This window comes from Micropterus salmoides, unplaced genomic scaffold, assembly GCF_014851395.1.
Source record: "Micropterus salmoides isolate LMB-PRFRI ecotype aquatic unplaced genomic scaffold, ASM1485139v1 Ms_hic_scaffold_8, whole genome shotgun sequence".
Lineage (NCBI taxonomy): Eukaryota > Metazoa > Chordata > Actinopteri > Centrarchiformes > Centrarchidae > Micropterus > Micropterus salmoides.
This window is the reverse complement of record NW_024044570.1, coordinates 4221560-4242026: the sequence shown is the minus strand read 5'-3', so window position 1 is coordinate 4242026 and position 20467 is coordinate 4221560. Positions and strand designations below refer to the sequence as shown.

Here is a 20467-nt window from a genome sequence, read left to right as displayed (position 1 = left end):
GTGAAGCAAAAGAACTGACATTAATCATACATTTACGGATTAAACATAGATTTAAAATTTAAATTGTTTTTAGTTTAAAATGAGGTATCAAACTTTGGTGCCACAGATGTAAAAGAAACTGATTTACTCAAGCTTAAAGCTGCTTGTTGCAACTAATCATCTGGAAATATGTATTTTATCTTAATTTTAAACAAATGACATTACAGATATACACATCAATGACTGTTAAAATTACCAAGTAAGAATAAATTAACATTTAAATGTCATGAATGTGTGAATCAGTGTTAAATCAAAGTATAGCAGTAAAAGAATTTCAGATTGCTGCATCTTTCTATCATTACTGAGCATTTACTCCATTTATATCAAAACAAAACCTAAACCTGTTAATGTAAATTGTTAAGTATATAATTCTATTTAATTCAGTTATGGGAGCTGATTATTACTTTATTACTTACGCTTTCATCAGGTGTTTTTTTTCTTCAGTAAGAACTTCCTGTTTCCTTCAAGCATTTCAGGCATTAGTGAATATCTCTAAATGTCTAAATCCAACTGAATTTTATTTTAAACTGTTAACGATTTCATATACAGGTATGTCAGGCTGAGGTTTGGGGAAATATAGACGTCTATAATATTTCCCATTAAGGGGATGGAGCAGCCATTAGTAAGTTTTAATATTTACTCGTACTGTAGCTACAATTAAAAACTGGAACAACATTGTTTCTCTAATATATATATATTTACAATTTAAAAATAACTTGAAGGGCACTTTTAGGGGCAACATGAGTAGTTAAGACATCATGCAATAATGAGATTAACAGTAAAGTGAAAATAAAAATTACTCACCGTTCGTAGAACTTCACGGCGCTGGCAGCTTCATTTGAAGTAAAATTGTGATGAAATGGTGAAAATATTTCGAAAGGGGGAGATGATGTGCAGGTAGAAGAACCAACCAGCAGAGAAAAGACTGCTGACATCTGGTGGTTCATGGTGAGCACAACACTCGGTTAAGTAGAGGACAAATATAGATTATGCTGCTATTTAGTGGTTTTAAGTTAAAGTGACATCTTGTCCCTGGAAGCAGCTTCTTCTGATTTGGATATTTCTATGTATGTCAAGATATCTTTAGGTTCAGATTAACACCAATATCAATCTGGTTATATTATAAAGTGAATTTTAGATGTCGCTTAAGTTAAGTTATGAAAAACAAAACAAAACAAAAGGCAAAATCCCAACTAAAGAAAACTTTTACCTTTAAACATCCAAACACCATCTGGGAAAAAACTGCAGCATGACAGCATTGCCTTATTCCAAAAAAAAAACATTTAATGGCACGGGTTTTTTTCAATTCCATGAAAATGGTCAGAGGTAACAGTGAAAAGAGTGAAAGTCTTTAGGAAGTCTCGAACATCTTCTTCCTGTCCCGCTTTGTCCTCAATGTTCTTACGCCAGTCACCGACCCCCTCGGCATTCTGAAGGAGCAGAATAAACACATTTATGGACGTCCTACAGTGAGGCATGTCTAAAGTAAATGTATGTGACATGTCTCACCTCCTCTTTGACCTCCTTCTTGACCTGCTTCAGGTTGGCTCTCAGGTCCATGTTCACCTTGTGTTTTCCTCCCAGCAGAGCCTGGAGCATGGCGTCAGCGGACATACGCACTTTCTTCAGGGCGGGTTTCTTCACCCCGGCCAGGTCGACCACCTTCAGCTTCAACTCGGCGATCTAAAAAAACACCAGCATCCCCTTGATCACACAACTGATTTGTGTCACACAACACGAGCCAAACGATTTTTAAACAGCAGATTGTATTGCTTTCTCATAGGCTGTAGCGTTATATTACAGATAACACAATAAAACCCCTGCTCTTAATATCTGTAGGCTATCTGTGTCGTCTCCGTCTGTCGTTATGCTGTCCCCGGCTATCCTCTGTTATAAAGTGTGACAACAATCTCATTTATAACATTCAGCCCATCTAACTAACCGTTTATATTATCATCCAATACATTTAGATACACTGACATTGCTGAGCATCTCTGGTGAAAGACACACAAAGTTACAGGCAGATAAGCTAACCTGAAATATCATGTTGGCTAAATGCAGTCAGTGTAACGTTATCATGTGACTAGCTGGTACTTTCCAACATTCATATGTTGTTAAGGGACTAAGTGACTTATTTTGTCTGTTAGGTATGAAGATGTGATTATGCAACCATTTCAAATAATGTCAAAATTCGGTTTATATTATAAATCAAAGGGTTCACACAGATCTGGGTTCAGTTACTGTTTAACAAATAAGTTGAGAGAATTCATTCCCCACTGTACTTCCTCAAAACCAAATACTATTTACATTAAAGCATCTGTAACTGAGAAAACTCTCTACCTCCTTGTTTGTCTTTTCCACTTTGGCCCCGGCATCATATCTCTCCTCATCGATCTTGTCGAGGGACTGGTTCAGCTTTTTGCAGATTTCCTGTTTATGTGAAAAGAGAACAGTTCTTTCTCACAAACTCAGCTCATCACATCACCTATCTTCCTCATCACTTCATCTGTCATGTGTGTTTCAGCGTTTTTACCATCAGAGCCGCCTGGTCTCCGCTCAGGTTGGGGGCGGGGCAATTCTCTGCCATGTAAGCTTCTTTGGCAGCTGCGAGTTCGACAGCTTCCTGCTCCAGCAAGCTAGCGGCAATCTGCAGCACAACGCTCTGCAGGACAAACTTTGTTATAAGTTATTACAACAAGGCAAAAAGGACAGACAGCAACATCACGGTCACATTAAAGTCGTGTTTGTGTTCATGTGTTGGACCTTAATCTAATTTATTTTCTAGTGGATGATATAGATATTGTGATAAATCTTACTTTAAGATGATGCCTGCGGCTCGATGTCATCTTCTTTCCCCTGTAATTAACGAAAAAGTGATGTTAATATGAGCATCCGGGAGCCTGACAGAAATTCTCCCAACAAAGTTTATTTTAATACAACGTTCAACTTGTTAAACTGTTTCTTCCCTTGTATTTAAAACAAAAACAGATCCAGATTATAGCAGTTTCTGTTAAAAGGTAACTTTAGTATTTTTCAACCTTGAACATTTTTTTTAAAAATCCAGTCCGCAGCTGTGCAACAGGGCTGCAACTTACGGGCAGGGTAGGTTAAGTTTGAGAAACCACCAAGAAACTCCCACCCCCTCCCTTCTGGGCGTCTTCCAAAGCCACGCCCCCAAAACATGTGAACATGCGTTGCCGACACCGCTGGAGGACGAGCAGAGAGGAGCGCAGTACAGCGGCTCACATCAAGGGTAAGAAAACATCTAACTTTAACATTATGAAAATAAACAACTAACCCGGCTGTTAGTGCTCAATATCAAGCTAGCATGTTAATATTGGATAGGTTTTAAAAAAACTGACTTCAGAAAACGAACTGGGTGGAGAAAATATATATGTTTATTTTCCCTGTTCTGGATAATATTTCATTCTTTTTTTAAATAAATCATTGAAAATTATAAATGCCTTTTCTTTACACTTGCCGCATAAACAATAAAACAACTACATGTATGTCTTGTGTCTGAAATAATGACATCCAAATGTGGTATAACACTTGTTTATTGTTATTATATACTACTAAAACTACAACTTTATCATTAAACATCATTAAAAATAAGTATATACAGAAAGAAAGACAAGGTGTGTCCAGAGGTGTCCTGACTGATTATGAAGACAGTTCAGACTTTACTCGTAGTATGTATTGTTGCTGTAGAGATGATTGATAATCACAATCACCTCTCTGACGTAATTACCACATTTCAAAACCAACCGTATTCATTTGTTGTACGTTTTCCTGTATCTAGCAACACAGTTGGGGCAGGGACACCTGACTGAACCCCATGTTGACGGGGATCATCGGGTCTCCTGGTTCTGCTTCTAGGCATCTCCTCAGAAGTAGACAAACGTCAGGTTAGGAGGAGGAGGAGGAGGATGGCACTCTGGAGGTCTGCGATGTAACTGAAGTCCTTCTCCACCTTCAGTGAGTACAAGCTCCACTTCCTGGACTTTTTTGTTGTACACCTTGCTGTACCTGATAATACAGAAAGGAGGATCAGCTTAGTGAAAAGTTTGCAATACCTGACATTGTTCTCTTATACAGTAATCACCATTTCCACATAAAATGTGGAACAAAAATAAATCAGCACCATCTATCTGTATTCCTCATACTGTTTAATTTTTTTTGACTCATCACTCATAAATGTATTGAACAAAATGCACAGGAGTTCTACTAATGCAACATACTGAATAGCGTCATCGGCTTTTCTCCTGGCTGGTTTGTGGACAGTGATTGTAATGCATGCTTTTATTGTGGCCAGCCTAAGGCCTTTTATTGTGGCCAGCCTAAGGCCTGGCCAGGCTAAGCACACCTGTGCAATCCCCATGCTGTCTGATCAGCATCTTGATACGCCACACCTGGATTGATTATCTTGGCAAAGGAGAAGTGCTCACTAACAGATTTGGACAATTTGTGAACAATATTTGACAGAAATAAGCCTTTTGTGTACATAGAGAAAGTCTTAGATCTTTGAATTCAGCTCTTGATGAATGGGGGCAAAAAGTGTTGCGTTATAATTTTGTTCAGTGTAAATAATCGCATACCAGCACCAATTAAAGTAAAGGTTTTCACACAGTAGGTTAAGCTATTTACAATGCCAAACTATATATACAACTACACTTATATACAATAAACGCAGATACTTGGGGACCTTCACTAGCATTGTTTACGTACACTAACGGTGATATGTCTTTCTCATAACTACAAAAACACACAGCTAACTTACGTTACATCGCCACATTCGTAAAAGTTCTTGTTCAAAGATAATAACATACAGTCAAAAAACGCTTGCAGACATAAGATAATATTAAACAAAGAAACCAATTAGATACAAGGTTAAGATAAGTGTAACGTTAAACATAGTATAACAATTAACCTTGGTGGTGAATAACTAAACAGGTGTGACACCAAAATATGTGACCTATCAGATTCTGTGACCCCAATGGGAAGTTAAGCGCCAGAGGCTTTGTTGACGATGTGAAGCGGCTGCAGTTTGGTTGGGTTTAGGTACTAAAAGTACTTGGTTGGGTTTAGGTACTAAAAGTACTTGGTTACGGTTAGGAAAATATCATCGTTTGGGTTTTGGTCACAGAATCTGATAGGTCACACATTTTGGTGTTACACCTGCACTCGTAGCTACTGTTAGCTGTATGCTCAGTAGGTAGCTACGTTGGCTACCGATGAAAGTAAGAAATTACCATCAAAATGATAAAAGCCAGATTACCTGTCCAGCAGAAATAAAGCGACCACAGTGCAACTTTTCAGCCCCTTGGTGTTCCTCAGTTGTCACCATCGTTGAAAAGCCGCGCAGATATTAGCTCTGGTCTGACCGCTTCGTTTGTCAGGAGAGAGCTGAGCGGGTGCGCACGTGGGCAGCTCCTGTAGCAGCAGGGCTGTTAGCCATGGCAGTGAGGGAAAGTAAGTGTCAGCCAGCCAATCATTGCATTCGGTCCGAACAGAACGAGCGTCTGTGTTTACTGCAGCCCTGAGAGGCCTACAGACACTCTACTCTACTCTACTACTTATACTCTGTTTTTCAGAGCACTTAACTTTTTAATATGTATTGGTGTATATAGACAGTTTCATCAAATATGACAAAAAGCGTTTTATAAGCAGCTTGCCTACCCTGCCTTTAAGCCTTGTGGTCAAGTAAAGTACTGCTTTGACAACAATAATTTTACTTATTTGGTCTACCTCTGACTGACTGCTTAGTTTGTGTTATTGTGTGACTTTGTTGTTTTTAACTCTTTAAAACAGCAAAGTCACACAATAACATAAACAAACCAATTGACCGAAGCAGCGGTAGACCAGCAACTCCCATATTCTGTAAGGTAAAAGTACTGTTTTCTACCAACCATCAATCTCAGTACAGTGGGTGCTAGGGCCTTCTCCTATGCTTCACCCAAACTCTGGAACTCTCTCCCCCCACACATTCGTACCCTGGACTCTATTACAAACTTTAAAACTGCGCTCTAAACTCATCTTTTTAAACTAGCATACTCATTTTAATAATGTACAACACCGATTCCCATTTTAACTGTTGATGTTTTAAATTTTATTTTTCCTTTTGTTTTTATGCTATTTTTATGATGCTATGTACTTTTGATTCTTGTTGTTAGGTGACCTTGAGTGCCATGAAAGCCGCCATCAAATAAAATGTATTATTATTATTTTTTTTTTTTGTGAAGGGAGTCTGGTGGCTTTGACGAGAGCAATATAGCAAATGTTTCTGGTTATAAAAAAAGATCTTACTCTGTAATTCTGTAGGGATGCTGTCCATAATGTGACACTTATAATAGAAAGCACTTTAGCGGACGTACTGTGACGGGGCGTAATCGCCTGCAGAGATTACAGCCTTGTTTCGCTGTCGCCGTGTGCAGCATCCTCGCTCAATACCGGACCAAATTCAAAAAATGTTGCACCAATGAGTCACATATGCACAAAAACAGGTTGAAATATAGACGTTACCCTTTAATGTTAAGTTGAGTTGGAAATATTGATCACTGTAATATTTCAGAACAGAATAAACTCATACTTACTCAGACATCTTGGTTTCTTTTTAGCTTCAGACTCTGTTAAAAATAAACAAACATAAGTTAGGTGCAAAAATACAAAACAATAAGGGCTATTTAACTATTTGGATGGTCCCATACCAAAACAATTTATCATCATATTAAAGACAAACAAGACTTAAATTATGCTAAAGACACCAATTGGCCACTGCTTAAAAATTATTTATTGAATTAACTTGATAAGCTGAAAAATTTCCCCCTAATTTAATCAAATTTGAGTTGAATTCTTTGAGTTTTTTAGTTGTTTAATTACATTTTTTAATTAGAATTAAATTAATTTATTTTGTTCTAATTAAATTCCAAATGTTTCAAAAAACATTTATCAATTATTGATACACTATATGCAGTTTACTATCATGCTCAAGTTTGTTTCTTCATTTTCCTTTTAGCGTTTGATCTGGGTTTTTTTTTACCTTCTCTTTGCCCTGTAAAGCATATAATAACATTGTATTGTGATAAATGTTATTATATAATATATAATATAATAATAATAATATATCTGTCTTCTGTAAAGCCAAACAAAACATAACAAAGGAAAATTATCTCATGTAAAGATGTTTAAGGACTCTCAGAGACAAGACAAAATAATAATTTTAATTTTAGATAAAATGAATCTAAACCACTTTAAATCAAATTTCTGTCAGTCCATGCTCGTTTCAGCCTCTCTGCAGGTTCCAGGGTATTTATGTGCGAGGTCAACGCTAATTCCGGCCTGAGTCAAAGGTCGACAATGACCAGAGACGTGACATAAATCCATGTCCAAACATTCAATCATGTAAAATCTAAATAAAATAAAATCCAACATTTAAAACCAAACTTTATTAATACTTTGACTATTTTTCTTATCTTAGCCGACTTACTTTTGAATCAGATTCAGGTTTAATTTACCAAAATGGGCCAATTTTAAAAGTCATTCAGACCTGCATTACCTTAATTGCGGAGTCATTTTAAGTTTCTGAGAACTTTACAGAAGATCTCCACTCAAGACACAATGCTAATTAATGCAATTAATTAAAGAAGAATAAGAAATATGGATACATTTAGGTCCTTGGGTAGTCAAGTAATTAACCAAAATGACATATTTTAATTGTGTTTTTAATTTAAGTGTGCAAAACCCTCTTTTAAAATGTTTTTTCAAACTGAAGAAATCCCTTGATCATCATCAAAATTGTAAATACGTTATTACTTGAATATAAACAGAAATAAATATGATAATCAACAAGACAGGCTGCAAAAGGTGCATTGTCTAAGTTTAAAGTATTTTACCACTGAGCATCACGCTACTAAATCCACAAAGTAAAAGAGTTACTCACCTACAAAGTGACGACGAGGAGGGCGGCAGAGGCTGACAGAAGGACAGAGAGGGAGTCACAGACTAAAAAGTTAAATCTGTAGGCGTATTTATGTGCTTGGACGGGGATTCAGAGGTTCCTCTTTATGGCCATGAGGAACTCTGAGACCAACCAGGACACAAGAGGTCCTGAAATACTTTCATCTTGCTCACCTCGTAAATCTTCCATTGCTGGTCAGCATGGTCTGTCCGAGGTGGTCAGCAGTCCTCAGTGGGACAGGACACAAAGAGATCTGGAAAAGAAGAATGTAAGACTTCAACTCAAATTATTGTAATAAGACTTAAAGTCCTGGATAATAACATAATTGTAATAAACAATGTTGGTGATATGTTAACCAGCTTGTTTTCCCACAGAGGAACATATGTTTGCCCTTTCTGTCCATATTTGGCTTTCTGTTGGTCTCCTCTACCTCTATCTTGTGAAATGTAATGTAATTATTCAGCATACGCCATGATTTTAGAGCCTGATTTTAGTGATTAGCCTTTTGGCTAAGAATAAAACAACAACTTGTGTGACTGCAGGGCTGATCACATGGTTACATGGTCAACATTGCGTTTAATTGGTTAAATTATGGTTTAATTAATTGAATGACAGTCTTTGGCTGATGTGAGGTGTCCATGTTCGGTGGCTTTTTCAGGCACTTTCATGTTACTGAGCATCAAGTCGGACATATTGCAGCTTTCAGAATCGTAAACAGGCCGAATATAATGTAGCCTGTAGATTGACGTGATGCTATTTTGTGTTGTTTAGTCCAAAACAAGTAATTATTATGCAATTATAGTTAAGTCTGAATAAAGTTTTGTAAATGTGAAAACTCTAAATACAATAACAAAATGTCATTTTACCACTCTCAACATACACAATGTCATAAGACATAAAAACTTGAATACTTATATATTATAAGAGACCTTTAAAGACTAACCTGATTTGTTGCATGCTGTTTGGAAATCAGTGCTTTTGTAGTTCACGGACACAGCGACTAAAAAGAGAGCCAAATTTGAAAAAACAACATTAAATACAAACATCAACAACTTCACTTAGGCCTCAAACCCATGTTTTGATATCACTCACCTTCGGCTTGACTGAACAGTGTCCAACTCTGATCAATAAGGTCAATCAGGAAACAATCATGTTTTTAACAGTAAAAAACAAGGTACAGACACCTTCTAGTAAAAATGTAAATGACATAAAAAAATGTTTTTAAATATAACTTTGAAGTCAGTTGAGTTCATGCTGGTCAGCAAGTACACAACATTAGTATTAAACTAAAACTATATTCATAATATTATTAACAAAAATACTGTTTGGGCAAAGTTTCCAATTAAAGCTACAGAGTTAGAAATAAGTATTTTCTTTAAAAAAAAGAAAACGAAAAAACACACAAGTAAAAAAAATGAAAATACAATGAAAAATAAAAGCATCTCAGTATTTTGTCCTCCTGCACTGTTGTGATATAAATAATTTGATGGAGGAATTTTCTGATTTTATCTTCTCCCTTCCAAAATAAACTGAATCCAGCCTGAGATGTTTGCAGAGAGCTATGGATCAAAAAAAAGTCCTCTGCTGACACCATGTGGTAGATGTGAAGGTGAGGGGGCAACGTTTTGACTTTAAGCCCCTTGTTAGCATTAATCAACAGTATGCAAACATTTACTGAATGGTTTATAACACACCATAATGTAGTAGTTTACAGATGCATTTGTAAACATCTATAACTTCTCCTGTGGACATCATAAGTAGATGCTGCTGTATAAATAGTTATTAAATTACATCGTATTAAAATGCAGTTTTAACAATATACAATAATAACTAGTAATAACAAGTATAACAAATTATAATTGTTGACAAATACTGTACATTAATAAACACTTAAAAATTTACTTATTTCAGCTTACAACTACTTTATAGAGTGTTATAAACCATTATTAAATGCCTTAACTGTTTATAAATGCTAAAAGAGGAGAAAGTCACTGTGTTTCCATAAGTGTTTGTTAAAGTTTGGAACTTTAAAGCGTTAAATTAAATTTAAGCTGTTTGTATTTCCTACAGAATATAAAATGAGCTTTGTGGTAAAAAACAACAAACAAAAAACTAAAATTTGTTTTGGTAAAGACAAGTAAATCAAATTAAGAATATGTGTAGATTTAAATTTAAAAACATACCTGTGATAACACAAAGTTCAGTTTTTCGCCTCAGGTGTTTTCACATGGAAGTACAAAACTCTGATCATGTGAAAACATGAGATTATTGAGGGGGTCAGAATAGGTGGCAGGAAAGCTCTGGAAAAGCTAATAAGTGACCTTTGAGTTTCGACCATTAAAGATGAATTAAATTATCATGTGAACTAAATAAATTTTCTTTACATGTGAATTACACAAGAGCCGGCCAACATTCACTTTTCACAGCTCCCTCAACACTTAAAATATACAAAAAAATATAATATATAAATATGTAAACATGGATATTGTGTCTCCGACCCTCACTGACGTGCACAGCACCGCAAAGAGCACAACACGACCTCGTTGGAGCTCAAACCTTCAAACACAGCTTTAATCTGCTGCTGCATGGTGACTCATATGTAAAACTGAGTCCTCAGTTTCGGTTTCTTTGCTTCCTGATTGAATTAATTGATGACGTCTTTTGTTACAGCAGATATTAACTTTGGGTCAATGAATTCATATTAATACACCTAAAAACAAACACTAGTTCTGTTTCGGCTCAAGTTTTTCTTTAATGTTTGACCAAAACAAACGAGAGAAACAAGCTAAATGTCGGCCTTCTGTTTTTAAGACCAAATTACATTAAGGTGTGTCATCGGCTTCGTCTGCAGTGTTGTGCGTCACTGAGTCAAAGACAGAATACCTCATGACAGCAGTATGTAGGAAACAAAACACATTTATTATAAAAAAAAACACTAAGAGCAGAGGAAGTTGTCAAAAGTGAACATCAGCACAGATAAAGACAGGAAGTAATACTACAGAATAAAAGTCTGATATTGAAGAGAAGTGTGAAATTAAGGGGGGGGGTTCTTATCTAAACCACTCACTATACAAATGTACAATGACAGACAAAGCTGAATGTGACAAATTTAATGAAAGTAAACGTATTTCAATTCAACGAAAAATTCCATAAAAAGTCCCAACAGCCCAGAGAAACTACAGGAGTGGAGTTAAATTCCTTTAGGCGGTCTCGAACATCTTCTTCCTGTCAGCCTTGTCCTCAATGTTCTTACGCCAGTCGCCCACCGTCTCTGTAGACTGCAAGACACAAACAGTCCACAGTCAAAAAGTGTCCACAGAATCTGTTTCCGCTCTTTGTACCTGCGTGGTTGCCTTCCTGTAAAGACTCACCTCCTCTTTCACCTCCTTCTTGACCTGCTTCAGGTTGGCCCTCAGGTCCATGTTGACCGTGTGTTTGGAGCCGAGCAGAGCTTTCAGCATGGCGTCAGCGGACATACGCACTCTCTTCAGAGCGGGTTTCTTCACTCCGGCCAGATCGACCACTTTGATCTTCAGGTCTTCAATCTGAGAGAGACCAAAGCAGACAACAGGAGAGGCGTTGGCTTAGTATGAAACATCAGTCTGATGAAATTCTGTTTTTCTTTTTGTCCACAAATCTCATGTTCAGACTCAAACCCAAGCTCCATTGTTGCACGCACACTGTAGTTTATTTCTGACTCAGTCCTACATACAAACACTCACTACTGCGCCACACGTGGATTCATCCGCAGCTGAAAATAGTCCCCAACACATGCACTATTACAGTTTTACACTAACAACTGTTTAAGGAAATTAATGAGCCTTTTGTGAGCTTTTAAAGATTTACGTCTTCGGTGGGAACCAGTGGGGTTGGAGCTCAGAACCACAGACAAGAAGTCAGAAAATACATGTTGATTTTGGTCTTTAGTGTCTTATTTTAAAGCTACTACGTGACGCATTTATGTTTGTAATGTTGGTCGGCAAAGAAACAAACTAACAGAGAGCATGACCTTTGAAAGGTCACGTAATATTGACATGGCGCATGTTAATTTAACAGCTTTGAGCAACCACCACCACAGTCTGCATGCTGACTAAATGTTGACTAATGGTGGCCGCACACTAGAGAATAATTGGGACGATTTTGGGGCCGATTCACCCTCCTGACAATCATGGGGCGTTCCCAATCTGAGACTGGTTGGAACAGATATTCGGATAAATGATCCTGTAGTGTGAGGGGTTTTTATCTTAAGGTTGCCGACTAGATCGGAGGAACAAACATGTTTGATATTTATGATATGAAATCGGGGTGCCTCCGATCAGAAACCCAGAACAGCCAACGAGAGCGAGCTGAGGTAAGCGTACCAACGTGTTGTGTATTTGTTTGCGCTACTGATTCCCTCTTCTCAGCCTACAGTTCATCCACAGTTATATTCTCTATATTAAGTGCAACCTGCTGACGACGACAGTCTGCCTCCATTTTTTTTATGTCTGAAGTCACATTAGATCACGTTTCTGTGAGATCCCGAGGCCTCGGAACCACCACCACTCTAAAACCGCTCAGTATAAACGCAGAGAGTGTGGTTCTGTGTCTGAGTGAATCGTCTGCTGCGTTCTTGAGATTAAAAGTATGATTAAAATTCTGTCGTTATGTGTGTGGTATTCCACGTTAAGATTTGAAAATCCTCTAGCGTGCACCAGGCATACGCATCTCACAAAATGCGTGGAAAAGTGCATCGTTAGCACCAGAACCACACTGAGAGATTAAAGGCTCAGGAAACCTTTGCAGGTGTTTTGAGAAAAGATGGAGGAGGTGTACCTCTTTATTAGCCTTGCCCACTTTGACCTCCAGGTCGTACCTCTCTTCATCCACTTTGTCGAGGAGGGAGTGCAGCTTTTTGCAGGTTTCCTAAAGACACAGACAGATGTGATGTTTACTTACTCAAGTAAAAGTTAAAAAATCCATATATAGCTTGACTATAAATAAGCTATCAATACATTAAGAAAAAAAATCCCTTCATCCAAGCTGTTATTCAATGTTTTTTTTGTTTGCAAAATAAGGTAAACAAACTCCATTTGGTGTTTATTTATTTTAAAGAGGTCACATTATGCTCATTTCCAGGTTCATCATTTTATTTAAGGGTTGTACCAGAACAGGTTTACATGGTTTCATTTTCAAAAATGACTGCACATTATTGCAGCTCCTCTTTTCACCCTGTGTTGAATGCTCCATTTTAGCTATGGAGTGATGCATCTTGTCTCTACAAGATCTTTGCTGGGAGTTACACATGCCCAGTTCCTAGTTAAGGACTACTAGCCAATCAGGAGCAGAGTTAGGCATCGGTTCAGCTGTATATGTTCCCCTTACCAGCTTGGCAACATGGACTGGAGCAAGAGTTTCAGAGTGGTGAGTTATTAATTTTTTTTAACCGAGCTAGTCTCTACATGACAGGAACAACTTCCTGACTGCCTGGAGGGTAGCTAGTGTTTGGAAGGGCGAGGAGAGCTGTGTGCTGCAGCTCAGTGTTTTTCCACAGTGTTTTTGAGGGCGTGTCGGACTAACCGCTAGGCACGCATTATGACACGTGTTTCCTTGTGACGTCACAGCGGATGAAAAGCCTGGACTACAAAACGTGCGGTTTTCAGACAGTTCAGAGCAGAGGTTTCTGTGGGAGATGGGAACTCCAATTTTAAAATGTTCAACACTAAACTTTTAGACAAAAAGAAGCAAAAATAGCAGTAACTGAGCAATAAAAGAATTGAAGCACATCATGTTGCTAGAGGTACAAATAAAATGCATAAGGGTTATAATTGCATACACACAGAGAAAGAAAAGTGCGGATGTGTCCTTAAGAGGGTAAAAATGCTTGTCGTTGGTCATGTACCCTTTTGAGGGAAAAGAGGTAACTTGATGTCAGTGTGTTCATAAATGTGGCAGCTATTGAAGTTTCTGACTTGCGATGTGCATAATTAAGGAAAAACTGACCGTGAAAACAGATGAACGTCAAATATTAAACTATCTTCAGGCAGTGTCACACTGTTGGTCCACCACTTTGCTCGAGACAGAAATATATCTGAGTATTGGATGAATTGTGTTGAAATGTGGTTTAGATATTCATGTTCCCCTCAGAATCACTTTGGTAAACCCTTCATTTTTCATTTAGCGCCATCATCATGCCAAAATACTTTATTTAATGACCAAAGACCTGCAAAACTAAGCTGTACTTTTTGTTTATTAACAAATTTTAGTCAAATAAAAGTATCAACATAAATGAGATCAAGAAGGTCAGTCAGGTCAGGTTTTTGGGATAATAGGCTAAATAGCTCACGTTTAGGATAATTCCAGTCAAGAAATGATGAGTGCTTTTTGTCTCCAGCACATCCAGCAACTCTAAATTGATTCTCTCACCATGAGGGCGGCCTGGTCGCCGCTCAGGGAGGGGGCGGGGCAATGTTCTGCCATGTAGGCTGCCTTGGCGACGGTGAGGTCCTTTTTCTCCTGTTCAATCCAGTTTGCCGCGATCGACAGCATCAAACTCTGCAGGACAGATCGAGCGAGAGTCGACAGTCAATACAACAAAACACTGCAGTAAAGGTTCTTGAAATGGTTTTATTCAGTCGTTTGGCAGGTTTAAGGCTTATTTGTGGGGATTTCAAGGTAAAAGCTTTGTTGTGATCTTTGCACTAAAATGCAAACAGATGATGAAAAGATGTTTTTCATATGTAAAATTCAGCACGTTTACAATAGGTTAGTGTTTATTTTTAGTATTTTTCTTCTGCACTCCTGCTTGCTGCTTTTTATCTTGATGAAAGTAAATCAAAGAATATTCTACTTCATTTAATTCAACTTAACAACATCACAATTGACATCGACCTCCTGCTCCTGAGCCAGTAAGAGTTAAAACACTGAATCACTAACAATGATAAAACAAGACGATAGAAAATAATTCACTTATCAACAAACATATGATCCAGTCAAAGCTTCCAGCTGATGATGTTCCATCATCACAGACACCAGCTGGCACTTTATCATCTAAATCACCATGAAAAAATAACTCAAAACATGCCAAAACATTTAGACCACATTTAGATTTAGATCTTTTTAGTATTTACTGAACATTTTCTGCAGCTGACAGCCGTGCTGCGGCTCAAACTGCGTAATAATAATAGTAATTCTTCTAATTCCAGAATAAATTTCTCTACTGATGAGCCAAATAAACTCTGTGACTGAAATCACAGCTGAGGCAGTGCAACAGAAAAAAACAAAACCAGGGGACATGAGGTCGAGCGCCTTTCAAGTATTCCTTTCTTTTTTCCCCGGTTTCATTCATTGGCTGGACTATTTACAGTCCTGCGACAGCCACAGATGCCGGATATCTTTCATTTTGTGTCAGAGCATTTGATTTACTGATTGCTGTAGGGATTTAAAAAGATTTTCAACTAACACAACAAAAATGCTTCTGAAATACACGGCTTACCCCAGCTTTACACCAAAGTCATGGTGCGAAACCATTCATTTAAACTCAAAGCCAAAGATTTAATACTGTACTATGAAGATAAAATAAAATAAAGAGATTGTCAAATTAATAATTTTATTGGGAAAATACCACATACATACAAGTTCTTAAGGCTCCTTCAATCATTTGAACCTTTTAGAATAGAATTTGTCTTTTCAATCTTTTAGTAAAAAATTAATAAAATCAGTTTTTTTTTTTTTTTTGAAATATGAGTGGGATCGTGTTGCCTAGCTTTCTGTAAAGTTACTCCTTTTATTTTGTCCTCATATATTTATTGAATTCACGGCAGTGTGCAGTTTATGTTTCTTTGTACTTATTATTATTGGCACCTGTCCATGGTGAATTTGTAGTTTCGCTGAAGGTGAAGCTTGATGTTGTGAGTTTGCGTGTTTGACAGTTTTGACCAGCAGGTGGCGCCTCAGACCTATAAACTGCCTCAGCTGTCTCTGCCTGCTCTGACAGCTGGGCTGAACATGAACATGAGCAGCTCAATATGAAATCAGACAATATGAACAGTCCTCTCCTGTGACAGCCAACAGCAGACTTTCTGCCCAAAACACAAATCCAACACTTCACTAACAGATAAACAACAGCGGTCATTAACTGCAGTACTGCCACAAAAAAATCAATCATCACAACTGTAAAGAAAAATCACCTAGAGTAATATGTTTGACAGGCTGAATTTTCTGCAACAGAAATTAAAACATTTGCATTCTTATAAAACTACGCACCATTACAGTGATTTAAAAAGTGACTTATTGGTCCTTAACCAAACAAATGTGTTGGTTCAGCAGAGTAATAACTTCCTGACAATGACTCTAAATGTTCTGTGCTTCCCTTTAGTCAGAAACGTCTTCATAACATATGATTATTAACATATCCATTGGTCGCTGGATACCAATCGATCGAGCTCAGATAGAAAATGAACAACAGACTCGGTCGTACCTTCAGATGATGCTTGCGGCTCGAGGTCATCTTTTTTCTGTAAAGATCACAAACAACATCGTCTTTAAATACGCTCATTCAATAAACGGTTATTTTCTCTTTTCATTGATGTTTAGTGATCTGTTCTTCATTAAAGTATCATGATGTTAGTGGAGGTGGAAGTTCAGGTTTTACATCTTTCAGTCCTTACGCTTTCTTTCCTCATTTCCTTCTCACCATCTTTTCTTCCTTCTTTCATGTCTTTCTGTACTTCCTTCCCACCTTCTTTCTTTCCTTCTTCATTAATTTCTGTCATTTAATTTTCTTACCTTGTGTCTTTCCTTCTTATTTTTCTTTATTTCCATCCTTATTTCATTCTTTCCTATCTTTCTTTTTCTTCTCCAACAAATATAAAAGGCCTACATTCCCCAGACTTCTTAACTTAAATACAAACTTTGAAAGCAGGAATGTTACTTGCAAACATTTTAACACTGTGATTTTTGGGGTTGGATTGAAAAAATACTCTGAAAACGATTTTTTTTTTCAGTAAAATATCTTTTTCCAGCATTAAAAATCAATCAATAATAATCGAGAAGCAACACTTACTCAGACATGTTGGCGGTTTCTTTTCTTCACAACCTGTGAAACAGAAGAAAAACTCACTGAGACGAGGGAGAATAAACGATGCGGTTATCTGCTCTCTGCTTAAATACCAGAGACCATCCTTTGTATGAAATGTGATCTATTAAAAACAGTTGATGAGCAGCTGAGTGGTGACAGAGCTAAGTTTGGAGTTTGGGGTCAAGTGTCGGCTCTGACGCCCCAATAAGCTCCTTTACAGGTGTTCAAAACTAAATATCCTCTGGGAGTTAACACTGCAATTCCTTTCGCAGAGAAGAAATGTGCTGCGGCGGCGTGTTAGCTTCCAACACCCCCGGCTGTCAATACACAACCAGTCACACATTGCAAGAACAAATCTGTCTTAACAAGTCGCCCAGTCCCAGAATCAAATTTCAAGTTATTTATTTACTATAAATAATTCAAGGTTTTAGTTTCCATCTCATTAAGTCAGGATCTTTCCAACAAACTTGAAAGATCTCACCACACATGCAGACTTAGGACTTAACAAAACTTCCATTTACAGTGTACAAACACTGAAAATAATGAAAATGTTTTGTTTTTTTCTCAGATTAACAATATCTCCTAAATATCCAGAAGAAAGCTCAAAAAATGCAGGTGCAGGGAAAAGATATCAAATCCTTTGAAATCAAATGCTATGAAATGACAATGCACTGTAAAAAAAAAAAAAAAAAAAAAAAAATGCAGGGTTGACATTTCTAAACTCCAAACCAGCCAAAAGCTTTGTCATAAGAAAATAATTGTGTGAGTAAGTCCAAGCAATGAGACGCTAGTTTAACTGCTTCCACTAAAACTCAACTTTTTTTATACCATTTAATCAATCTCTCTCTTTTAAGACACTGACTCAAAATTTTAAGAAAATTTCTGAAACAAGAAGACAAACCGAACCGGGATAGAAATTTCACCAGTTGACACCAAACCACCTGCTTACATTCATATTTTTGCAGCATACTTTTTAAAACAATAAAATCTCATCATCTTCTCTCAAAACCCCGAAAGATACCGAGCATCCAAAGAGCAGATATCAGAAACCTAATTTCTAAACTTTACAAACGATTCCAAAAGAAACACAATGAAATCTTGCAATCAGTCTTAGAATCTATCAAATTTCTAAACTTTCCAAAACAGCCAAATGCTTCAAAAATGAGAAATGTACAAATATAAATCTTTAGCAGAAGTTATAAGCAAACTAATCAGCATCTCACGTCCCCGGTTCGTTAAAATCTCTGTGCAGCGTTGTTTCCACACCCAATCTTCAGATCTTCTCCCGCAGTATTCAGCCCTCTGCTTCACCCTGGATCACATTTCTCTTCACTTATTAACAAACCCCAGAGGTCAGGACTTCATCACTTTAGCACTTCACCATCAGGACTCGCCAAAAAAGACTAACTGACTCCACTCAGCTGCTTTGTATCTGTTTACCAGCTCCACTTGAGGCATGCAGAGAGGTAGTGGAGGAGGAAAAAACTGGCCTCACCTAGGACGAGACAGAAGAGGAAGGCAGCAGTGGCCAGGGGCAGTGGGAAGAAATCATCCCTGGGGTGTTTATATATGAGGGCTTGGACATGGATATGGAGCTCCTGTTTATGGAAATGCAGGATCCTTAGACCAATCGGCCGGCAAGCTCCAGAAATATCATCATCGTCTGCCTGTAAATCAGGCATCGCCAAGGAGGAGCCTGATATGACTTTAGGACTGTGCCACCCGGACGCTATAAAAGGGCGGAAAAGGACTATAAAACCGCCAGAGTCCAAATGTTTAGCCAGATGAAGGTGAGACTGATAAAAGCAATGTGACAGTACAGTCGATTATATGATTTGGGGGCTGTTTGTGTCTTGTGATTATCCGTCTGAAATCTCTAGCTCAGGCTGACTTCCAGTTCACAGGTTAAGAGGAAAATCTGTTGATTCTCTGCTCCACTTTAAATGGTCAAACATGTTCTAGGAATCATATTTACAGCCTTAAGGTTGTTTTTAACAAATAAAAAAAAGGATGATTGGCTGGTTTTCCCTGTGTAGGCAGCATTAAAACAGAGAAATCTAGTTCTGGATCAAAACCTGTTTTAGTTAAACTTGTCAAACTTGGACTAGATTTATGGAGAGAGTCCAGAAAACCTTTCAGTTATTTTTGAAAAGTCACAAATCGGACGCCAGCTTCAGCTTTGCATTCTTGCGGGTAGTTTGCATCACATTTCGTGATTTGTCAGCTGTTTTTTTGTTGGTCCTTTGTGGAATGTGTCAAAAAAAAAGGGCTTATTAACTGAGTCAACATCAGAAACAGGAACGCCTCAGGTATCTCACGAAGGACTCATCCTTTAAAGTTGGCAAGAACTCAAACCCCAGCGTCTCCTCGCAGTCGCCTCCGCTTACGTATTTCAGCTGTGGAGTTTCAGCACAGAGAGGTTTCCCCTGAGGAAATTACCAGCACAGCCTCCTTCTCCACAGCTGCCTGACACCTGACGAGGCTAGAGGTTGGTAGGCATGCTAATGAAGAACCAAGTCTGATGACCATTTTAAAGCTTTTTTTTATCCAGTTGTGATGGGCCTGAAATAAGTAACTCCTATGAAAATGTAATTTAATCCTCAGTAGACTGAAATAAAGTCCTAAATGTTGCTAATGTCTGCTGTTACCGGTTACTTTTAGATATATCTAAGCAGCCGGTTCCCTGTTACCTGAATTTAGACAATGGATCACAAGAACCGAAGTGTTGCGATGATCCGAGTCAACAGCTGGCGGCTTTTACCCCTCTGATGAACAGCGTTGTCTTAATTGTGGTAAAAGTTCCTCATTGATAACTTTACAGGGCATTAAAAAAAACAACAACACAGCAAAGCTGCTTAAAAAAGGCCATCTTGGATTTCCCTGAATATTGAAAACAAAGGTTGCAACCAACCAGCAGCGTCCAGACTCCTGTGAGTTCACAAACAAATTAAAAAGAGAGAAACTACCAGTCAAACTTTGATATCACTTTTAACTATTGCTCCAAATAAAGTGCTTAGCAAGCTCGCCTTTCTGCCGTCTATAAATATCACGCAATAGCCGGCTGGCCCGGTTAGCGTTTCATCTTGGATTGTGGATCTGAGCAACGGAGCAGCCCTGAGACATGCTTCCAGACCTTTCTCTGGCCGCAGATGGCCCTCTCATATTAACACTTGTGATATAAAAATATGCGGGCATGATTTCAGGTAGGCAGGACAGCAGATTTTCCAAGTGGATACCGTTACACTGCGAGTTATGAAAGAAATGCATTCTTGCTGTGCTTCAGATGCTTCTCAGGCAGAATTTACCTGAACAAGACTGCTTCCTGCAATGTGTGACAGTACTTACACGGGAGGCTCTTTAAATCATCTAGCTTTTTTGTTGTTGCTCAATACGCAATCATTTTTATCTTATTT

General features: G+C 37.8%; 1 protein-coding gene and 1 pseudogene across 1 annotated transcript; both read right to left on the bottom strand.

The window, feature by feature from the left end:
* Positions 1 to 1301: 1301 nt before the first annotated feature.
* Positions 1302 to 8163, bottom strand: LOC119893216 (annotated as a pseudogene).
* Positions 8164 to 11091: 2928 nt separating this feature from the next.
* On the bottom strand, positions 11092 to 18652 carry LOC119893217 (troponin I, fast skeletal muscle-like). The gene is made up of 7 exons (XM_038705215.1): positions 18550 to 18652; positions 17040 to 17072; positions 16455 to 16491; positions 14402 to 14530; positions 12812 to 12901; positions 11368 to 11541; positions 11092 to 11274 (listed from the first exon to the last, which is right to left on the bottom strand). The coding sequence occupies exons 2-7, from the start codon at positions 17045 to 17047 to the stop codon at positions 11197 to 11199; spliced, it is 516 nt and encodes a 171-aa protein (XP_038561143.1). The 5' UTR covers positions 17048 to 17072; positions 18550 to 18652; the 3' UTR covers positions 11092 to 11196.
* Positions 18653 to 20467: the final 1815 nt, after the last annotated feature.